The sequence below is a fragment of the Dendropsophus ebraccatus genome, chromosome 6 (genome assembly GCF_027789765.1).
Source record: "Dendropsophus ebraccatus isolate aDenEbr1 chromosome 6, aDenEbr1.pat, whole genome shotgun sequence".
Taxonomy (NCBI): domain Eukaryota; kingdom Metazoa; phylum Chordata; class Amphibia; order Anura; family Hylidae; genus Dendropsophus; species Dendropsophus ebraccatus.
In genome coordinates, this window is record NC_091459.1 from 129,840,125 (window position 1) to 129,863,686 (window position 23,562).

A 23,562-nucleotide genomic window follows, 5' to 3' on the forward strand; every position below is an offset into this window, starting at 1 on the left:
AGCCACCAGCCAGTGTATGTGTATGTACAGATATAGGTCGGAATCTCTCGCGGCACCGTAGAAAACTGACATTTTTCTGTGGCCGCTAATTAGTAAATATCGGGCGCAGAAAACCCTGTCAGTGCACACTATGGATGAAATTAGGAAGAATAATCCCAATAAACCAGAGATGGGAGGTTTGGATTATGGAAATTGTTCCAGATTGTTGTCAGATCATAGAGCCCAGATGGGGTGGTAGACAAAAATGAGGAAGGAAAATTAAGGAGAGGCAAAACTGTGAGAAATTTGTGGGTGTGAGGTATGAACCTTTAAATTGTGACCCAATCACAATTTGGGTGGGGGGAGGGACAAGAGTGTCACATCACCCACTGCTACACTCACAGTCAGCGCCAACATTGTAGCACTGTACAGAGATGTACGGCACGATGTGGGTGGCACGAAACCTGCAAAGTATCTCCTGCTACAATGACTGGTGCACTGTGGAGGCTGGCCTGGTAACTGTTATATTTGCACACACCAGATCAGCAGTGTATAGTATGGGCACAGGACTGCTTCTGAACACGGTCATATGATATGACCAGTGGGTTGCAAAGAAAAACAAAGGTATAGTGGAGGAGTCAGTAGGCCAGTTGGAAAACAAGCAAAGAGACTTCCCTGTTGGTTTGTCCTCTGTATTTTTCTATATTCAAAATAGCTAATGCCTCCAGAGAGAGGAGGAACATCTATGATCTGTCATCCTCCTCCTGTCCCTGTATGTCTTCAGATGATCCTGGGTGCGGGGTAACCTGGAGTTTTGTTGTCACCTTCATTATCAATCAGTAACCATACTTGTCATATATGGGAGTCGGGGTCCTGCGCTGTCAGGGAAATTTAACAGTGCGGGACCGCATATAATGCTTAGTAAATATTAACAAAGAGATGACTGAACAGTCTGACTGCACTCAGGATTTGTAGTCTGTAACCATGGACACACATAGGTTAATACGATGGCTGCATACAAAAAGGCTATTTACAAAGTTGTTTCATCTGTTTTTATTTTTTATTTTTTTATTTCTTCATTATATTACACACAAAATTGCATCCAAATCATTTAAGAACCTAACAATAGGTATACTTTATATATATATATATATATATATATATATATATATATACATATATATATATTCACTATATACACACTCATAGGGTGATAGTTAATCACATTACTTAATAAATATAAGTATAAATATGCATAACCTTTTCATAAATATATAATAAATAATAATAATAAATATTTGAATGATCAAACCATTAATACGGCACAACCCCCCCCCCCACCACCACCACCACCAACACACACACACACACACACACACAGAGTTCTATAATACTATTACAAATTGCATAGTTTTGACGTTTAAATAAAGTTATTGAAACTGTTGCCCATGACAACCAATCAGATCATAGCTTTATACTTGCTAGGAAACTAATAACTGAAATTTGATTGGTTACTATGGGCCACACTTTCAGTATTCTTTACAGGGAAGAATACCCAGTCCGGCCTGAAGTCCTTGTTGCTAATAGCAACTAATCTGACTTCTGCTTTAAATCATATTAGAAAGCTGACCTTGTTACTACGAGTAACAAGATTATCTCTTAATGAATGGGGCTCCGTTACAATGTCGTCTCCTATTCAAGGTAGTGGGTGATGGGCCGGACACAGGTGCAGCCCACAGTGACCATCTGCTTCTCCATCTTATACACAGGGAGGCATCCTCTCATCTCACGACGCAGGACCAGGATCTCCTGTCTGATGGGGACTGAGTTCATGCTGAGGTCCACATTACCCTCAGAGTCCATACAGCCATGGTGGAGACATCTGGCCTCATTGATGACCACAGGGAGCCTGTTATGGTCCACATTAGAGCTGGTGGAAGAAGAAAAAATATTGCAATTGAAATTAGTTTTGCCATATTCCACCTCTTAAAGGGTCTGACCAAGGATTAAAAGTTATCCCCTGCCCTCAGCTAGTCAACATTGCAGAGTGCTGGGCTTAGCAATATTCATAAGGCCTATGGAGAATGAGTGGAGCAGTGGCTAAAGAGGTCACTGCCACTCTATTCACTCAGGGAACAGCTTACCTCCATGCCTGTGACTAGTGGGGGCCCAAGTGGTCAGACCTCCAGAAAATGGCCAGGTGGATAGGGGTAACATTTAATCTTGGGACAACCCCTATAGCACCTGGGATGCTGAGGAGAAAGATATGTGTGTTACCTTCCTCCTCAGCGCTGGCCCTGCATTGTTAGTCTTGTGCACTGTGGGTCATCGGCCCACTCCTTCTAATGATAATTAATGGAGTAAGCGGGCCAGATGACACAGCAGTGCTCCTAACATTGCACCGGAGAGAAGACTACTCTGACTAACAGCGTGGGACCAGCACAGAGGAGGAAGGTAACACACATACCTTCCTCCTCAGTGTCCCGGGTGCTATAAGGGGCTATCAGCAGGTTAGATTCAGCACGTTGGATAGTTCCCCTTTTAGGGTGCCTTCACACCTACCGTATCGCAGCAGAAAATCCGCAGCAGATCCGCAGCAGATTTAACTAAATGAATGAACACAGCATCAAATCCGCACTTACAAATCCGCTGCGGATCCGCTGCGGATTTGACAGTGCGTATTTAATGCTGTGTTAATTCATTTAGTTAAATCTGCTGCGGATCCGCAGCGGATTTTCTGCTGCGATACGGTAGGTGTGAAGGCACCCTAAGAATACTTTAATAAGTCTGAACTGCCTAACTGCTTCTTTCCTTTCTAATAAACCTTTATGGTTTGGTAGTTAACTCCAATTCTGTACCCTGTGTCGGGAAGCTGAACATGAAGGGCACACCATGTTCAGCTTCCTCTCCAGCTCTCTCTACTTACCTTAGAAGTATACCCTCAGAGACAAGAGGGGGCCATGTTGCCGGCAGGACAATATCTGTCTAATGTTGCTGATGTTGCAGTGACATTGGGCAGCTACTAGTGCTCAGTTACACCCATATGTGATGCTAGCAACATGCGCCTATACCTCTCTCTTTTAGAGCCAAGCAAAGACAGGAGTAAGACCTTTTCTCCTCCTTCGACAACCCCTTTAAGGAAGTAATAAGGGGGTGTCCATTGCTGCCTGGTCACAGTGACTATAACATTAACATACTATTTTATGTTATATAATATTATTTTACATTATACATATTTTGATATCTACCTGTATTCCCATGGAGACATTGAGCGACCCTTGATGCTGTTGGTCATGAGCTGCGCAGAACTCTCACTGCTGATCTTTATATCGACCCTCATATGTGAAGGAAATGTGGTGTCCAGTGCAAAAGGACACCTCCTACTGGGCACTAGAGTGTCAGCCCACTCATCATCAATCGGTGTCTGTCCTTCTCTTCCAAAGACATGGGAGCTGAGACTCCAAAAGAGCAATATGGAAAAAACCTGTAAACATAATGAAGTGGGTCACTGTTGGTGGAAGGTGGAAAAGCCCCGATCCATAATCTAAGTGGTATGTGGTAAGGCTGTCTTTAGTTGTCAGCAGCTCCTTAAAGTGACTTTTATACCAGTGGCAGAACTTTGACAACTTCTCATTCAGTTCTAAGAACAGGTGAGTTGTCGGTATCCAGACAAAAGATATGGGATCATAATGTATCTTAGGAAACCATAGTCAAAACCTAAAATGGCTCCTTATGTAAATAGGGGGCAAGGCTAAGGACTCAATGGTGAGTCACGATTTGGTTCTATTTGAATGTAGACAATTTTTCCAGGGGTCTTAATGGACACCAGATTGGTGTTGACCTTGACCTAAGCAACTATAAAGACTATGTAACAATTGGACAAACTGGACCTCAAAATCTGGTTGGATCTCACAAGTAGACAGAGAGGAACCAGAGCTCTTACCATTGATGTTCCCCAGTGGGCGTCCATTGTTCTCATAGATGTGCTCTGGAGAGGCTCCGCTGGTGGACTGTGCTGTGGCTCTGACTCCAGGCCCCATTATATAAGGGACACAGTTCACTTTGGGTTTTCCTGAAATTTTCATAACCTAATATCCCTGTTTCAGTGGAGCAATGAATTTCTTAACAGATTTTCAATGTTAATATGAAATATTGGAAGAATTTACAGGTCAGGAACATCTGCAGCTATGGAATCCCTCCATTACTGATTAACCAGAAGACGCTGATACTGAAGTCCCTGTTATCTGTGTCCGACAGAGATAAGAGCTGTAAACCTCAAATGGGAATGGTAAAGATGAGCTGTGAATGAATTCCTAAAGGGATTTTCCATTGACGGGGTCTATAGGTATGTATGTGGTTTACATGAAAGTGCAGGTCGTTTTACATTAAAGCAAAACTGTGACCCCCCCCCCCCCCACTTACCCACACTCGTTTCATTTTATCAGTGGGCAATGTTACTTAGATGGGCTTCACGTCAGTTTAGCCCCATCTCCGAGATGAGGAGGTGATCCAACTGGTGTGTGTCACCTAAACTTTCTTTTATTGTCTGATTTTTTTTTTTTATTTAACTTTTTGTGCGTTGTTATGAGGGCTGCCATATTGCCTAGGCTGTTCTCAACAGCACTTAGTGACATGCTTTACAGCAAGACTCATGGACATAGATGACAATAGACAAAGTCTGTCCCCTTGATATGAATGAGAAACATTAGTGAGCGTACTCTTTGACCTGTGAAGAGGTCATTGCACAGAGAGCTGCTATTTTCTCCTCAATCTACTGGTGTCACATGTCGCTGCAATTCTGTACAGATCACTTTACAGCAGCCTACTCTAATTACCAGAGACACAACAGGAAGTCTCAGCTTAGTTTTAGCCCCAGTGATGGATATGAGAACTGCAAGATCTCAGGATTAGTTTATAATATAGACAGAAAAATAGAAAAAAAAAGAAAAGAATTTCACAAAAAATTCTTAAAAATTCATAAAAACATTATTTAAATCACAAATCACTTTCTGATCATATATTCCATTTAGGTATAGTATCTTAATCAGCACCATAGAGTTGAATAGGGCAGCCAATGTCCATAAAAACAGGATCAGAATGGGTTTACAGTGATCAGACTCCCACCGATCACACAATTGTCACCTCTTCTTTAGATGTGTTACAGGAAAACCCCTTTAAGTTATATTGAGGTATGGGCAAAAAAGGTCTAGGAAAACATGGCTGCATTTAAAGGGAACCAGTCAGCATGATGGTGTTGATATGGTTCGCAGCAGCACAGTACAGATATGTCCCGCAGCTTGTGAAGCATACCAGCCACGGCTGCAGCATAAGCTTTACAAGGGGTAAAAATGTTTTATTGCGCTGTGCAAGGTCAGGAGAGGGGCGACAACTAGTCATCTGGGCAGGGAGCCAACCATCACTAGTCACTGCTCTCTGCCTGTCAGCATGCAGTGTAGGGATGATTGACAGGCAGAGAGGCCACTAATGGGTTTCTCTGCCTGTCAGTCATCTGTGTACTGTGTAAAGCTACTGCTGCAGATGTGACCGGTAGCAACAGGGAGTTGCACAGTAGATCTATACTGTGCTGCTGGGAACCATATCAGCACAATTGTACTGATTGGTTCCCTTTAAGATCAAACAGCATAATAATGGTTCACAGACTGTATGCAGATTTACAGTCCAGTGCCATTCATTTCAGTAGAGATGAGCTGCTTTACCTGACAAAAGTCCAGAGACAGGTATCTTATGGGTGATGCTGCTTTTAGAATAAAGCAGCTATGTTTTCCTCAATCCTGGAAACTCATTTAAGCATCTCTTAAATTGTTCTTTGGTCACCAAGGTTGTCATGGCCAAGAGTATGGAGTAATAGGGGACTGATAAATCATGATCTTATTTATGACCTGTACACAGCTCCTACCACAAGGTGGTGCTCTAATGACTTGTATAAAAAAAATTCAAACAGATATGATAGATAGATAGATAGATAGATAGATAGATAGATAGATAGGAGATAGATAGATAGATAGATAGATAGATAGATAGATAGATACATAGATACATAGATAGATAGGAGATAGATAGATAGATAGATAGATAGATAGATAGATAGATAGATAGATATCAGTAAATGTGAGCAGCACCACGAAAGAAAACTGATAGTTGATGCCAGCGGACAGGTCCTAGACCACGAACCACAGTCAGCTAGAAGGAAATACTCCGCAGCACTCCACTTACCTGGAGTGCTGCGGAGTATTTTCTTCTAGATAGATAGATAGATGAGAGAGAGAGATAGATAGATAGATAGATAGATAGATAGATAGATAGATAGATAGATAGGAGATAGATAGATAGATAGATAGATAGATAGATAGATAGATAGGAGATAGATAGATAGATAGATAGATAGGAGACAGACAGACAGATAGATAGATAGATAGATAGATAGATAGATAGATAGATAGATAGATAGATAGATAGATAGGAGATAGATAGATAGATAGATAGATAGATAGATATAGATAGATAGGAGATAGATAGATAGATAGATAGATAGATAGATAGATAGATAGATAGATAGGAGATAGATAGATAGATAGATAGATAGATAGATAGATAGATAGATAGATAGATAGGAGATAGATAGATAGATAGATAGGAGACAGATAGATAGATAGATAGATAGGAGATAGATAGATAGATAGATAGATAGATAGATAGATAGATAGGAGATAGATGAAAGATTTAAAATCTTAAACTTTAAGACTATTGCACTAAAGAACTTCATAAAAGTAGGAACAAAAGTGTTTTTTTCTTGACCTCAGAGTTCATGATAAGAAGAAATAAATTATAGCTGACATTGGGGAAGTAGCAGGGTCCATGACTGGGTCCTGTTATCTAATAACGCAGTCACATGACAGCGCAGGAGAGTCATCGGGACAGTCCGGGGTGGCAGTCATACCTTACCTAGTGGCTGGAGAATGAAGGAAAACTTCTGGAACTTTGGAAAACTTTTTGTTTAAGGTGGAGACATATCCTGTTCCAGTAGTATAAATATAAGACCAGAATTTGGGATGCAATGTTACAAGCTCCGGATCTGTGGGAACATCACCCGCATTCAACACCAGAAGCAGAATGGTCCATCCCGGAGCAGTAGGCATATGTGTGAGTAAATTATCTGTATACTCTATCATAGTAAAATATGGGTGGAAATCATTTTCACCTTCATGCAACTTTAATAATTGAAAGATTTCTTTCTGGAGGTTCTCGAGTCAGTTTTATATTAATATCTTACAGCTCTACCTTATTATATCAGTGATCTCAGTTAACATCTTAGGCTATGTTCCCACATAGTATTGTTGCTCAGTATTTTGGCCAGTATTATTCAACCAAAACCAGGAGTGGATTAAAAACACAGAATAACGGAAATAATTTGCCATTAAATGACAGCCATCCACTTAATTCGAACAGCGTGTGAACATAGCCTTAAACTGGATGTATACATTAGAAGAACATCAGCCAACTCTGCCCTACTCTACCCTAATGGCAGAGTTTGGAGGCAGGAAAGATTGGACTGTAGGATTCTAATATGTCCTAAGGTAGATAAGTCGCCTCCAGAGATGTCTGGCAGAAGCTTATACTCCTCTACCTGTTGAGGAATAATTGGGGCCTCTATGGAATTAAAGGAAATCTCCATCTCTAAACATTGTGTCCTTTTTTTTTTCAGTCCAAAATTCAGTACTGATCAATTATGTAATAGCCAACAGCACAATAGCTCCAATTGATAGTGCCTATTTTAAGCCACCACTAGGGGGAGCTTTAAACATTATTGCATACTGTTTTATTAATGTAATGACGTAAGTGTGCAGTATGCTCCTATGCTTCTCCTAGTGGCTGCAGGAAACAAGAATTTTCTAACTGTGGACAGAGAATTAGATCTCGGTTTTAGGAAAACGCAGTTCCAGTCAGTTTAAAGATATAATATGAAACAAATTAAACACAATTTTGGACTCTTAAAGGAGAAAAAAAATGTAAAAGATGTCCAAGGGTGAACAATCACTTTAACACCAATTATTAGATACGAGCATTGGATTTTAGTAAGTCTTACAAGTTGATCTATTTCCTCAGGTGGCCGTCCTGGTGTCTCTCGTCTCATCGGCCGTTCTACCGGATGAATATTCTCCATACATCAACTCTCAGGAAAAGTTCACAGATGAAGAGCTCCCTCTAGAGGTCAGACAGAGATGCCCCACAAAGAGGAACCGCCGCCTGTCCACCTCTATGATGGTGGACATCAGTCCCATTGACACCAGTTATCTAGACAGATTGGTGGAGATGGAGGACATCAAGACCCGCTCTATATCACCCTGGGAATACAGGTAACAATCCGCTACTTTTTGGAACCCTACCTGTATAAGTCATTAAGTGGGGGTAAGATTCTGGCTTACCACTAGAACTACCTCTCCTCCTAGTGTCGCCTGTAGGAAGCTACCTTATCAATCAATGTCTGACCCAATAAAAATCCTTGCAAAATGACCAGGGATTTTAACCATTTCAGGGACATCCATCGGTAGACAGCCAGGACCGTATTTACGACTAGGCACCCGTGGTCCGGTGCCTAGGGCAGCACCTTGCAGGGGGGCAGCACCAGGGAGCAGGGGAAGGAAAAAACTTGCCAGTAAATCTGTTGTCTTTTCCAGGGGGGGTGGGGGGTATAGTAGTATTGGTCAGGTCTGGTAAGGCCAATCGGTGCGTGAAGATGGTGTGTCTTCAGGTTTAGTGCCTAGGGCAGCAGCAGTTGTTAATATGGCCCTGTAGACAGTCCAGTTGGGGTTCTTGGCCCCTCCTCTTATTGGACAAGGAGGAAAAGTGTCAAAAAGTAGCTTTTTTTGCCCATATGATTCCAGAATCCTGACACATTAGAAGTAATAAATCTTCCCCGATATTCCTAGATAAAAAGTATGTCTGTCTTCATATACTGGTTGGATCTCCGCAAAGTCCAGAGCACATTACCTTTAACCATTAACAATAATATTAGGGGGAAATTCCTTCTCAATTGTTCTGGCCGATGTATGAATCAAAGTACAGTAATTGCATTGAGAAAATCTGCAGTGTATATCAGTACCAACAAAGTGTACTGTATACCGCTATATAATAATGATAGTTACCAAATAATTACAGCATCCCCAGTCATTGCATTTGTCTCCAGCCATCATGGTCATCAACTTCACCCTCAGGGATTCTGCAATCTGCCTCTTGAGGTGAGAAACTCATCTCCCCTCATGGTAGGTATGGCCTTAGAGATAGATAGATAGATAGATAGATAGATAGATAGATAGATAGATAGATAATTGATAGATAGATAGATAGATAGATAATTGATAGATAGATAGATAGATAGATAGATAGATAGATAGATAATAGATAGATAGATAGATAGATAGATAGAATCATTTAATTGATTTTATATTTTAATCTTTTTTTTTTCTCTTTCAGTCTGAATACAGATCCCAACAGATTCCCCTTTGTGATCTCCGAGGCCAATTGTCTCACTTTAACTTGCATAGACGCTGATGGAAATGAGAATCCCGACCTGATCTCCTATCCCATCCAGCAGGAGATGATGGTCCTACGACGGGAGCAGAAAGGCTGCAGCTTCTCCTATAGACTGGAGACTGAGGAGGTTACAGTGGGCTGCACCTGTGTCACACCTATCGTCACCTATTACTGAATTTTATATATTTATTCTAATATGCTCTTTGTAAAAGTTGAACAGATTAATATAGCCGTGCAGCATTCTTTATTGTAAGCTAATAGATATTTTTTTATTGTTATTTAAAAGAAAATTCTAATTTTCTAACCTAGATATGTCAAAAAATTCTTTGCTGATAATTTTCATAATATATATTTTTACTGTATATGAGATAGATATGACATAGATAGATAGATAGATAGATAGATAATAGATAGATAGATAGATAGATAGATAGATAGATAGATAGATAGGAGATAGATAGATAATAGATAGATAGATAGATAGATAGATAGATAATAGATAGATAGATAGATAGATAGATAGATAGATAGATAGGAGATAGATAGATAGATAGATAGGAGATAGATAGATAGATAGATAGATAGGAGATAGATAGATAGATAGATAGATAATAGATAGATAGATAGATAGATAGATAGATAGATAGATAGATAGATAGGAGATAGATAGATAGATAGATAGATAGATAGATAGATAATAGATAGATAGATAGATAGATAGGTAGATAGATAGATAGGAAATAGATAGATAGATAGATAGATAGATAGATAGATAGATACAGTCTAAAGAATCATGATTACCTATACAGGAGATCAGGAGGATGCGGTACCGGGATGACGTACAGTGACCTGGGGTGATGCAAACTCTTGGTGGATTCTCCCAAGTAACGGATCGCCTCCGAGCTACTTTGTTTATTTGTTTTTTTCATGCTATGTTCACCAACCAATGAAGTAACAGAGCGCGAGTATGCGCAGTTGCTGCTAAGGTTCGGGAATCCTCTTCTATGGTGGTGAGCCGGAATTGCTGTGAACAATCAAGGACTATGTTTCTTCTTGTATAATTTTGAATAATTTTGCTCTGCCGTCTAGCTTGAGCGTTGTTTTTAATTACTACATATTGCACGTATATATTGTAACACTTATGTGCATTTATTAACAATGTATACAATGTCTGCTAATGAGACTCTTATCACGTGCACTATACACACCAATCACTTACTCACATTGATTATCTCACCTGTATAAGAAGGTCTGTTGTTTGTAGTGTGGTCATGCTTGAAAAAGACGACAGTGGTCGTTGAAACGTTGCTATGGACTGTTATTGCTGTGCTGTATCACTATGATTTGAAATAAATCACGTTTGATTTCACCGTATCTGGAGTGCTGTGGACGATTCCTTGAAGTAGATAGATAGATAGATAGATAGATAGATAGATAGATAGATAGGAGATAGATAGATAGATAGATAGATAGATAGATAGATAGATAGATACCAAAACGATATCTTGGAGCAGCACAACTGAAGTCGCTGAGTTGGGTGCCAGCAGGTATAGTCTTGACAAGACTTGCTTGATAGATATAGAAATCGCCCACAGCACACCGGTCGTATCAAAGAAAAGTGAATTTATTTCATTGTGAAACAGCACAGCAAACAGTTACATAGCGACGTTTCGACGACCTCCGTCGTCTTTTTCAAGCATAATAACATAGTGAATATCAGACCTTCTTATACAGGTGAATTAATTAGTGTGAATCCATGATTGGTGTAGAAAGTGCACGTGATTACGGTTTGTCTAGCAAACATCATTTCATTTACATATTATAAAAACAGTTATATCAGTGTTTATACATGTGTATAAAAAAGTGAATAAAAATAGAAATAGAAAAAGCTCGAGCCAGACGGCGAGTACATAGTAAGTCCATAGGTGAATATAAATAGTTAAATTCAGTTGAAGCAGGCTTCATCTCACCACCCATAGAGTCAGAGATCGAACCAGGGCAGCTGTCAGCTGGATCATGTTGATGTTCAAACAACAAGACACCCATCAGAGTCAGGTGTAGGAGGAGCATGATAGGAGTAGTAGTGCTGGTGTTGCTCAGTCAGTTCAGTGATAGATCGCATCACCCCAGCGGTAAAAAACACGCCAGTACCGCAATCTGTAAACACCGGTCTAACTTACCAGCCAACACGCATATCATGATTATATACACAGTTATAAGCATTAGGCATTTCGTAATAAACATAGGCAATATTCGGTACTTGGGACGAATTCTTAGGGAAGTGCAACACCCCAGATCATGCATTGTGTTCCGGTACCGCATCCTCCCGTCGTCCTGTGGCCACTCCAAGCCCCTTTCCCAGAAATCACTCTATGTTGCCCAACATGCTAAAATCGCTGTGTGTGAATAGTGGCAAGCAACTCTCAACTTGATAATTTCAAATGCTGCCTCAAATCCTCTTTAAGAGGGAATAAATGCTACCTCGGTACTTATTAAAGATGGAATTCATGCTGCCTCGGTTCCTCTTTACATCAGTAGGTGGTGAGTGAGTCCGCTTCATAACTTCATACATTATCTAAAAAAGAAAATATAAATATTAGTAAGATACAATAAATTATATAGAAGATCCAATATGTATAAATTTCTACCCTGGATTAGTTAGTCAAGGCTACAGGAGAGACCCAGTACGTACACATCTCATCTAGTTGTGTGTTTAGATGTTTTGTATTCCACATTGAGTCCGTCCGGACCCAATGCGTCAGTCTTGAATATCCACTGCAGTTCTCTTTTATGTAGTGCAAGTTGTCGATGGCCCCCTCGTGCAGGCATATCAATTCTGTCCACTATCATACATTTAAGATCGTTCTCATTATGTTTGGCCTCAGTAAAATGTTTGGAGACTGGAAGATCCATTTTTTGTTTCCTGATACTATACCGATGTTGTGTTAATCTGGCTCTGAAATCCCATGTAGTCTCACCTACATAAATTTTTTTACAGGGACACCACAAAATGTATACCACATAATCAGATTTACAGTTGAGATAATGTCTGATCTTATACTCTTGTTTTGTTTTAGGATGAATGAAACTCGGACCTTTTACCAAATACCTGCAGGTCACGCAAACCAGGCAAGGAAAACAACCTAAGTTACGCGATCCCAGGTAAGTTTGTGTGTCTTTTTTCTTTTTAGAGATATCCGTTTTTACTAGTTTGTCACGTAAATTTTTACCCCGTCTATAGGATAAGAGAGGAGGGGTTTGAAATTCTGGGATTCCCGGGAAGCTGTGTTTTACCATGGACCAATGTTTATTTATTATATGTCCAATTTTAGGGGATACATGTGTGTACGTAGATACAAAAGGGACTCTAGCCGGTTTATCATTTCTCCTTCCACCTGTCAGTAGAGTTTCTCGTTCAATTTCTGTCACACTTGTTTTACAGTCTCTAAGTAATTGCTTAGGGTACCCCCTTTCCCTAAATTGTTGGGTCATCTGATCTAAAGTTATTTCTAGGTCATCAGTTTTTTCCACTATTCTCTTGGCTCTTATCATCTGACTCTTTGGAAGAGATCTAATCATCTTCCCTGGATGGCAACTGTTGTACAATAGTGTATTATTACAGTCAGTCGGTTTTGTGAAAAGGTTAGGTACCAATCTATTGTTCTCCAAGGTCATATGTATGTCCAAAAAATTCATTTTTGAATCACTACATGTACAGGTAAATTTTATGGTGTCATCAATATTATTCAGCATAGATGTAAATGTGTCTAAATCCGTGCGGTCGCCAGTCCAGACCACGAAGATGTCGTCGATGTAGCGCCACCAGGCCAGCACATGCTGGAACTGGTGGGCCACATAGACGCTCTCCTCCTCAATGGATGTCATGACCAAATTTGCGAACGTGGGGGCTACATTAGCCCCTATCGCCACGCCACGTGTCTGTAAATACATTTTACCATCAAAACTAAAATAATTGTTGGTTAGATTCAATTCAAGGAGTCGCAACACAAAATCCTGTTCTTTCGGTGTTAGATGTAATTTAGGTAACATTTTCTCAATCACTTTTAGGCCCATGTCCAGTCTAATAGATGTATACAGGCTAACCACGTCAAACGTCACCAACAGAGCACCATCAGGTATATATAAATTCTTGATATAATTAAGAAATTGTGTAGAGTCTCTTAGATAGGACTTTGATTCCAACACAAGAGGTCTCAAAATCCCATCCAAGTAAATGGAAATGTGACTCCATATGGAGTCCCGTCCGGAGACAATAGGTCTCCCCGGAGGGTGCTCCACATTCTTGTGAATTTTGGGTAATAGATATAGCATTGGTAATTTGGGATGTATAATAGTCAGATATTCACAAGTTTTCTCATCTATAATGTCATGTCGCAGGGCCTCCTGCAATATCACCTCTATAGATGCGGCAATTTTAAATCTCGGATCCCCTGCTAGCTCTCTATATACCTGTGTGTCCCGCAATTGACGGTAAGCTTCATTCAAATAATCTTCCCTGTCCATAACCACGATAGCGCCCCCCTTGTCGGCGGGATTTGAATGAAGCTTACCGTCAATTGTGGGACACACAGGTATATAGAGAGCTAGCAGGGGATCCGAGATTTAAAATTGCTGCATCTATAGAGGTGATATTGCAGGAGGCCCTGCGACATGACATTATAGATGAGAAAACTTGTGAATATCTGACTATTATACATCCCAAATTACCAATGCTATATCTATTACCCAAAATTCACAAGAATGTGGAGCACCCTCCGGGGAGACCTATTGTCTCCGGACGGGACTCCATATGGAGTCACATTTCCATTTACTTGGATGGGATTTTGAGACCTCTTGTGTTGGAATCAAAGTCCTATCTAAGAGACTCTACACAATTTCTTAATTATATCAAGAATTTATATATACCTGATGGTGCTCTGTTGGTGACGTTTGACGTGGTTAGCCTGTATACATCTATTAGACTGGACATGGGCCTAAAAGTGATTGAGAAAATGTTACCTAAATTACATCTAACACCGAAAGAACAGGATTTTGTGTTGCGACTCCTTGAATTGAATCTAACCAACAATTATTTTAGTTTTGATGGTAAAATGTATTTACAGACACGTGGCGTGGCGATAGGGGCTAATGTAGCCCCCACGTTCGCAAATTTGGTCATGACATCCATTGAGGAGGAGAGCGTCTATGTGGCCCACCAGTTCCAGCATGTGCTGGCCTGGTGGCGCTACATCGACGACATCTTCGTGGTCTGGACTGGCGACCGCACGGATTTAGACACATTTACATCTATGCTGAATAATATTGATGACACCATAAAATTTACCTGTACATGTAGTGATTCAAAAATGAATTTTTTGGACATACATATGACCTTGGAGAACAATAGATTGGTACCTAACCTTTTCACAAAACCGACTGACTGTAATAATACACTATTGTACAACAGTTGCCATCCAGGGAAGATGATTAGATCTCTTCCAAAGAGTCAGATGATAAGAGCCAAGAGAATAGTGGAAAAAACTGATGACCTAGAAATAACTTTAGATCAGATGACCCAACAATTTAGGGAAAGGGGGTACCCTAAGCAATTACTTAGAGACTGTAAAACAAGTGTGACAGAAATTGAACGAGAAACTCTACTGACAGGTGGAAGGAGAAATGATAAACCGGCTAGAGTCCCTTTTGTATCTACGTACACACATGTATCCCCTAAAATTGGACATATAATAAATAAACATTGGTCCATGGTAAAACACAGCTTCCCGGGAATCCCAGAATTTCAAACCCCTCCTCTCTTATCCTATAGACGGGGTAAAAATTTACGTGACAAACTAGTAAAAACGGATATCTCTAAAAAGAAAAAAGACACACAAACTTACCTGGGATCGCGTAACTTAGGTTGTTTTCCTTGCCTGGTTTGCGTGACCTGCAGGTATTTGGTAAAAGGTCCGAGTTTCATTCATCCTAAAACAAAACAAGAGTATAAGATCAGACATTATCTCAACTGTAAATCTGATTATGTGGTATACATTTTGTGGTGTCCCTGTAAAAAAATTTATGTAGGTGAGACTACATGGGATTTCAGAACCAGATTAACACAACATCGGTATAGTATCAGGAAACAAAAAATGGATCTTCCAGTCTCCAAACATTTTACTGAGGCCAAACATAATGAGAACGATCTTAAATGTATGATAGTGGACAGAATTGATATGCCTGCACGAGGGGGCGATCGACAACTTGCACTACATAAAAGAGAACTGCAGTGGATATTCAAGACTGACGCATTGGGTCCGGACGGACTCAATGTGGAATACAAAACATCTAAACACACAACTAGATGAGATGTGTACGTACTGGGTCTCTCCTGTAGCCTTGACTAACTAATCCAGGGTAGAAATTTATACATATTGGATCTTCTATATAATTTATTGTATCTTACTAATATTTATATTTTCTTTTTTAGATAATGTATGAAGTTATGAAGCGGACTCACTCACCACCTACTGATGTAAAGAGGAACCGAGGCAGCATGAATTCCATCTTTAATAAGTACCGAGGTAGCATTTATTCCCTCTTAAAGAGGATTTGAGGCAGCATTTGAAATTATCAAGTTGAGAGTTGCTTGCCACTATTCACACACAGCGATTTTAGCATGTTGGGCAACATAGAGTGATTTCTGGGAAAGGGGCTTGGAGTGGCCACAGGACGACGGGAGGATGCGGTACCGGAACACAATGCATGATCTGGGGTGTTGCACTTCCCTAAGAATTCGTCCCAAGTACCGAATATTGCCTATGTTTATTACGAAATGCCTAATGCTTATAACTGTGTATATAATCATGATATGCGTGTTGGCTGGTAAGTTAGATCGGTGTTTACAGATTGCGGTACTGGCGTGTTTTTTACCGCTGGGGTGATGCGATCTATCACTGAACTGACTGAGCAACACCAGCACTACTACTCCTATCATGCTCCTCCTACACCTGACTCTGATGGGTGTCTTGTTGTTTGAACATCAACATGATCCAGCTGACAGCTGCCCTGGTTCGATCTCTGACTCTATGGGTGGTGAGATGAAGCCTGCTTCAACTGAATTTAACTATTTATATTCACCTATGGACTTACTATGTACTCGCCGTCTGGCTCGAGCTTTTTCTATTTCTATTTTTATTCACTTTTTTATACACATGTATAAACACTGATATAACTGTTTTTATAATATGTAAATGAAATGATGTTTGCTAGACAAACCGTAATCACGTGCACTTTCTACACCAATCATGGATTCACACTAATTAATTCACCTGTATAAGAAGGTCTGATATTCACTATGTTATTATGCTTGAAAAAGACGACGGAGGTCGTCGAAACGTCGCTATGTAACTGTTTGCTGTGCTGTTTCACAATGAAATAAATTCACTTTTCTTTGATACGACCGGTGTGCTGTGGGCGATTTCTATATCTAGATAGATAGATAGATAGGAGATAGATAGATAGATATGCAAAGAAGGGGTCCGTGGAGCCTCAGTTATGAGTCTCAAAACACAGGAATAGCCAGATATCCCTCTCTCCAGAAAAGGAAGCCCATTGCCAAGGGGTGCCTCCTAGTGGGGAGAGCACCAAACCACCCTGATACGTAGTCCCTCAGGTCCTCACTCTGTTGCGAGCTTTAGGACCTAAATAGGGAAACACCAGTTACTTACAGGGGCCACCCTGGTGTTTCCCTATTTAGGTCCCAAGCTTGCAACAGGACCTGAGGGACTACGTATCAGGGTGGTTTGGTGCTCTCCCCACTAGGGGGCACCCCTTGGCAATGGGCTTCCTTTTCTGGAGAGAGGGATATCTGGCTATTCCCGTGTTTTGAGACTCATAACTGAGGCTCCACGGACCCCCTTTTTTGCATAGATAGATAGATAGATAGATAGATAGGAGATAGATAGATAGATAGATAGATAGATAGGAGATAGATAGATAGATAGATAGATAGATAGATAGATATGAGATAGATAGATAGATAGATAGGAGATAGATAGATAGATAGATAGATAGGAGATAGATAGATAGATAGATAGATAGGAGATAGATAGATAGATAGATAGATAGATAGATAGATAGATAGATAGATAGGAGATAGATAGATAGATAGATAGATAGGAGATAGATAGATAGATAGATAGATAGGAGATAGATAGATAGATAGATAGATAGATAGATAGATAGGAGATAGATAGATAGATAGATAGATAGATAGATAGGAGATAGATAGATAGGAGATAGATAGATAGGAGATAGATAGATAGATAGATAGATAGATAGATAGATAGATAGATAGGAGATAGATAGATAGATAGATAGATAGGAGATAGATAGATAGATAGATAGATAGATAGATAGATAGATAGATAGATAGGAGATAGATAGATAGATAGATAGATAGATAGATAGATAGATAGATAGGAGATAGATAGATAGATAGATAGGAGATAGATAGATAGGAGATAGATAGATAGATAGATAGATAGGAGATAGATAGATAGATAGATAGATAGATAGATAGGAGATAGATAGATAGATAGATAGATAGATAGATAGATAGATAGATAGATAGGAGATAGATAGATAGATAGATAGATAGAAGATAGATAGATAGATAGATAGATAGATAGATAGGAGATAGATAGATAGATAGATAGATAGATAGATAGATAGTTTCCTGATTCCAGAATAAACATGTATGGTAAAATCAGGCCATGCTATTAGAATCTCAGGATCAGCAGGACAAGAGACCTGAATGTCTACAGAGAGTGCACTAATATACTGTGTGGGGAGTGCACCACAAATCATTTTTATTACCCACATGAAATCCTTTAAGGACGCTCTCTAAGTCTCCTCACGCAGTATAATGCCTCCTTTAGTGCTCCCACAGAGTATAATGCCCTCGCAGGGGTGTCTTCTCTCATCAGAGTTGTTCATTTTTCCTTTTTCTCACCATCCAACCCGAGCCATCTTGAAGTCTTCTCCTTATCATGAAATGAGAAACATTGTAGGCTCCTTGTTCCAACACATATAGTAGTACATCTTCTGTGCCCCTATATAGTAGTTAGGTCTCTCTGTGTCCTCATATAGTTTTAAGGCCCCCTGTGGCCCCAAATAAGAGTTAGGTATGCTCTGTTTGTCCATATAGTAGTTAGGTCCCCCTCTGTTAAGTCCCCATTAGTATGAAGATCCCTCTTGTGCATCCCCCTTATGGTATCAGCTTCCGCAAGTAGACCCCACATGGTATTAGTTCTCCCACCCTGTGCAGCCCCCACTTATAATATAAACACCCCCCCCCCCGCCCCTTATAGTATCTGTAACCCTTTATGCAGCCCCATATAATATCACCCCCCCTGCAGCTCCCATATAGTATTAACCCTCCCTTGCTGCCCCCATATAGTATCAGTTACCCCCCCCCCCTGCAGCCCTCATACCTATATAGTATCAGTTCCTCCATCCTCACAGTCACATTTAATATCAGGCCCCCCTGTGCAAAATAGAGATAGAAACACTTATACCTACCTAGCTTCCTCTGGCTGCTGGCTCCTATGGCGTCCTGTCTTCCTGTGCCTTCATGTAGTGATGTCAGTCAGAGATCACTGGAGCATAGAGGTACAGAGTGGTGATTGACACCATTGGCTCCTTGCGATTTCAGTCAGGACGCCGTATATAACTATAAGCACTGTAATAATAACTGTAATTAGACATGCTTATACTTAAAGGGGCTGGCACAGCACAGTAACTTGCCCAGGTTCGCCGGATGGTGGCACCCCCTTATTATTAATGTGCAACCTCTGTGGTCGCACATGGCGTAGGCGGCAGGAGGCACACAATGACATTCTTTCATCCTTAAATTGGAGGTGTAAGCTCAAGATATAGAATCCAACCTCTCATTCACATTCACTCGAACTGTTAAAGTAGGAACAGAGGTCTTCCTTTGGTTTGACTCTTGTCATCTAACCTAGCTTTCTGTGAATTACATATCAGTCTTGCATGGGGTGATGACCTTAGATATACCAGTGAAGGAGAAGAGGTGTGAATTCTTAGAAAATCATCTCTCTTAGAAAGTTGTTTCTGTGATCTTGAGAAATATAGCTGTAGGCATTGATGTTATCATTATAATACAACACGCAGCATCAGTACTTCCTATATACCAGTCATGTCAAACTCTGGCCCGTGGTACCATTATTTTAGGCCCACCAGGCAATTCAGACTTTGAATTACATCTGGCCCGCCATGGCTACTATAAAATAGACTATGGGGGAGGGCTGTCTACTATATGAGACTATGGGGAGGGCTGGCTACTATATAAGAGACTATGGGGGAGGGCTGGCTACTATATGAGACTATGGGGGAGGGCTGGCTACTATATGAGACTATGGGGGGGGGGGCTGGCTACTATATGAGACTATGGGGAGGGCTGGCTACTATATGAGACTATTAGGGATGGCTGGCTACTGTAGGAGACTGAATGCTTGAAAGTAGAAAAAATACTTGTGTCCGTGTTTTGACTGTTCGGTCTTTGCACCACCTATTGCCTACCAGTGTCGGGCGACCCGTCCTAGTGGGTGACACAAGCCCCAGACCTTGTTACCTGGAATGAGCAGAGTAGTCAGAGTTCTCTGATTACACCTGCACTTCGAGATAGAGTGCATAGGCTTCTAGCAACTTTGCTCTATCCGGATCAGTTCCTTTAATTCTTGTGGATACTGTCCTGCACTGTGTTCCTCTTGTTAAGATGTTAAGATGATCCCTGACTTGTCCTCTCTAGTAATGACTTAAAGGGAACCATTCACCCCGTGGCCCCCGGCAGAAACTGACATACAGTGACATAAAGGTCAATATACTTACCACATCGCTCCCGGTCCCGTCCCGGATCCCGTTGTTGACACGGAGAAATCGCTGATTCTTCTTCTCCCGCCCATTATGGTAATGAGCTGAGATGAGTCCAACGTCCATAGGAAACGACGGACGAGTCCAACTTATTCATGAGGTCCTCTTCTCGTCGCCGCCCATGCACGCCTCCTGCACTTGCTGAATGCTAGGGGGCCCAATACAGCCAATATTTTCTGGGGATCCCAGTGGGCCCCTGCCAGGGTGGGCCCAGGGGCGGCCGCCCCCTCTGCCCCCACCTAATTTCGCTACTGTCTACAGCGGAGCTATCTACAGGGAAGGAGACAGAGGGCATCTATTATATGGGGGCACAGGGGCGACCTAACTACTCTATGCCAGAGATCTATAAACTTACATTGTAAACCCCCAATGGGTAATAGGGACTAGTAATGGGCAAACCTGTTCGTAAAAGTTTATATGTCTGTACATACATGACACTAATTGTTCGTGTTTGCCGATCACAAACAATTTTTTCGTTGATCAGAATGGTTATAATGATCCTTTTTTAACATATTCGAACTTGCGAACTTACGCAACTGTATAATTTACACTTAGCACCTGATAATCTGTACACATGTGCGTAGACTGAAACGCACGCTTCTACTGTATATTCGTTATTTGTTCTTGAATGTTCGGCAAACACAAACCGATCACAATCATTTTTTTTTTTTTTATGTTCATGTTCAAGATCCGAACTGAACATCAGGATATTCGCTCATCACTAATAGGGACCAGGTTGAGGGATGATACTGTGTACAGTGCTACAGAATATGATGCTATATAGGTAACCAGGCTACACTGTACTAGGCTATCATTACTATAGGACAGAGATACCTTGGTTTAAGAGTTACTTGGATTAAGAGCATTTTGCAAGAGGAGCTCACAGTTTTTCAAAATTGTAACTTGGTTTAGGAGCATTGTTTTAAGAGCTCCCTGTTCTGTGTGGGAGGGCGAGTGGGGGAGGGGCATGGTCTCCATAGCGGGGTCTACAGCACTGTACTCTGACCCAGGAAGTCTCCCTCATCTTCCAAATCATAGCAGATCCACTTCAGGCTGGGGCTTGCATCAGGGGACATGACTCTGGAAGTAATCTCTTTATAGCTGTAACCCCTCTATGTACACACATCTATCCTGCTCATTCCTTCATGCTCCCTGCAGTCTTTATTAGCCCTTGTTTCCCATCCTATCCATTCCTGCTACAATCTGCCTGCACTCACACTCAGCCATTGACACTACTGCTATTCTGTGCCTGCACTTACACTCAGCTATACACACTACTGCTATAATATGCCTGCACTTACACTCAGCTATACACACTACTGCTATAATATGCCTGCACTTCCACTCAGCTATACACACTACTGCTATAATATGCCTGCACTTACACTCAGCTATACACACTACTGCTATAATATGCCTGCACTTACACTCAGCTATACACACTACTGCTATAATATGCCTGCACTTACACTCAGCCATTCACACTGCTGTAAAGAGAAATTTCTGTCACTGTACAGCAACTTATATGACATATTTAGCTGTTTCATCTGTTCTATATGTTATTCAGAATAAAAAAAATCATTATATTTGGAGTGTGGAACCAGTTGTCTAAATTTCAATTATTTCTTATGGGAAAATTTGCTTTGATTTAAGAGTGGATTTGGATTACAAGCGCGGTCCCGGAACGAATTATGCTCATAATCCAAGGCACCACTGTATTATTATATTTAGTGTTACTTTTTTGCCCGTAATTACAGGAGCAGTTTTCTTGCAGTTTATTTACAATATCCTGGAGCTGCGGAGCCCACACGTCTGTCAGGGCTTCAGCTATTAGTCAGCTCTTTTTAACGGGGAAATCCACCGTACAAGAATAAACACAAGTAGCAGTGACCACAAAATGCAGAAAGCAGAGCAACCAGTAACTCGATGTCTTCACCATGTGTAACCTAAATAGCAGAAAGATGCAAAACACACAGGCCAGACCAGGTATAAGACTGGAGCTCTAGAAGGAGGGGGTGAGAAGGATCGGGGGACGTCCGAATACAAGAAGTCTGGGAAGGAGTGAGTATCACAATACACCACACTGTCAATAATTTGCATACTAGGAGGACGCTGATTGGTTGCCTTAGAAAACCAGTATGTGGCGGAACGTGGAAATAGATAACCTCAGTGGTTTTGGTTTAGAGGGTCTTGATACAAAGTGAGAGACTATGATGACATCTGTAGAGTAAAACTGAGCAGATGAAGAACAACAAGGTATGTCAGGCGCTCTAAGATGATGAAAATATCTATATAGGAAATTCTGAGTTAACAGTAAGGAGTCATCATCTAATAGTTGAAAGTAGAAGCCCCTGAATGCCAAAGGTGACTAGAAGGGCATCCCGGTATCCCACTAACATACAATTTCCAATTACAAATTAAAACTAAACTAATACATCTCACCATCCGGACGTCATCTGCCAGAGGCGGACCAGGGCTTTGGCCGTCCAGACATGATAAGGATGGAAGCTGTATAAAAGGAGGAGGGCTGAAGGCTCCCCATCCATGGTCTACACAAAGTCCAAAGGCTAGACTAATGCTGCGTTTACACGGAACGATAATCGTACCTGTAAACGCAGCAAACGATCAAACGACAAGCGAGAAATCGTTCATTTTGATCTTTCAACAACTTCTCAAATCGTCGTTGATCGTTCGCAAAAAATTTGCAGATCGTTCCGTGTGAACAGTCGTTCGCCGATTTAACCAATGTGTGAGATAGGCTTAAGCGATCGCAAAACGTATTTTCCGTACGATATATCGTACCATCTAAATGCTGATCGTTATGAAAAAAAAAAATCGTTACTCCGACATCGTTAATCGTATGATCGGGCGAATTATCGTTTCTTGTAAACGTAGCATTTGAGAAAACAATTGCTGATGGTAGAGAAAAATACAAGGACACTTGTACAATTGCTTATACCAATGGGTTTCTTTTTCATTAAGCGTCTGTAGTATCCTTCCCCCGACAGTGTGGTTGGCTCCTAGCGTTCAGTGGTCAACAGCTGTTTAAAGTGAAAAGTAAAGTTGCTTTGTTGCTAT

General features: G+C 40.9%; 1 protein-coding gene across 2 annotated transcripts; it reads left to right on the forward strand.

Moving 5' to 3' along the window:
- Positions 1–1,638: 1,638 nt before the first annotated feature.
- Positions 1,639–10,895, forward strand: LOC138795091 (interleukin-17F-like). Of its 2 annotated transcripts, none has more exons than XM_069974048.1 (3): positions 1,639–1,680; positions 8,104–8,354; positions 9,472–10,895. In XM_069974048.1, the coding sequence occupies exons 1-3, from the start codon at positions 1,642–1,644 to the stop codon at positions 9,704–9,706; spliced, it is 525 nt and encodes a 174-aa protein (XP_069830149.1). In that variant the 5' UTR covers positions 1,639–1,641; the 3' UTR covers positions 9,707–10,895. The 2 variants fall into 2 exon arrangements, with proteins under 2 accessions (XP_069830149.1, XP_069830150.1); XM_069974049.1 differs by lacking the exon at positions 1,639–1,680 and adding an exon at positions 6,897–7,140.
- The last annotated feature ends 12,667 nt before the right edge of the window (positions 10,896–23,562 follow it).

Bases quoted from the DNA above. Each gene is read 5' to 3' on its own strand.
- LOC138795091 (XM_069974048.1), top strand. From the start codon at position 1,642: ATGAATGGGGCTCCGTTACAATGTCGTCTCCTATTCAAG. The intron at 1,681-8,103 runs GTAGTGGGTGAT...CTATTTCCTCAG, and splicing joins AATGTCGTCTCCTATTCAAG to GTGGCCGTCCTGGTGTCTCT. The intron at 8,355-9,471 runs GTAACAATCCGC...TTTCTCTTTCAG, and splicing joins ATATCACCCTGGGAATACAG to TCTGAATACAGATCCCAACA.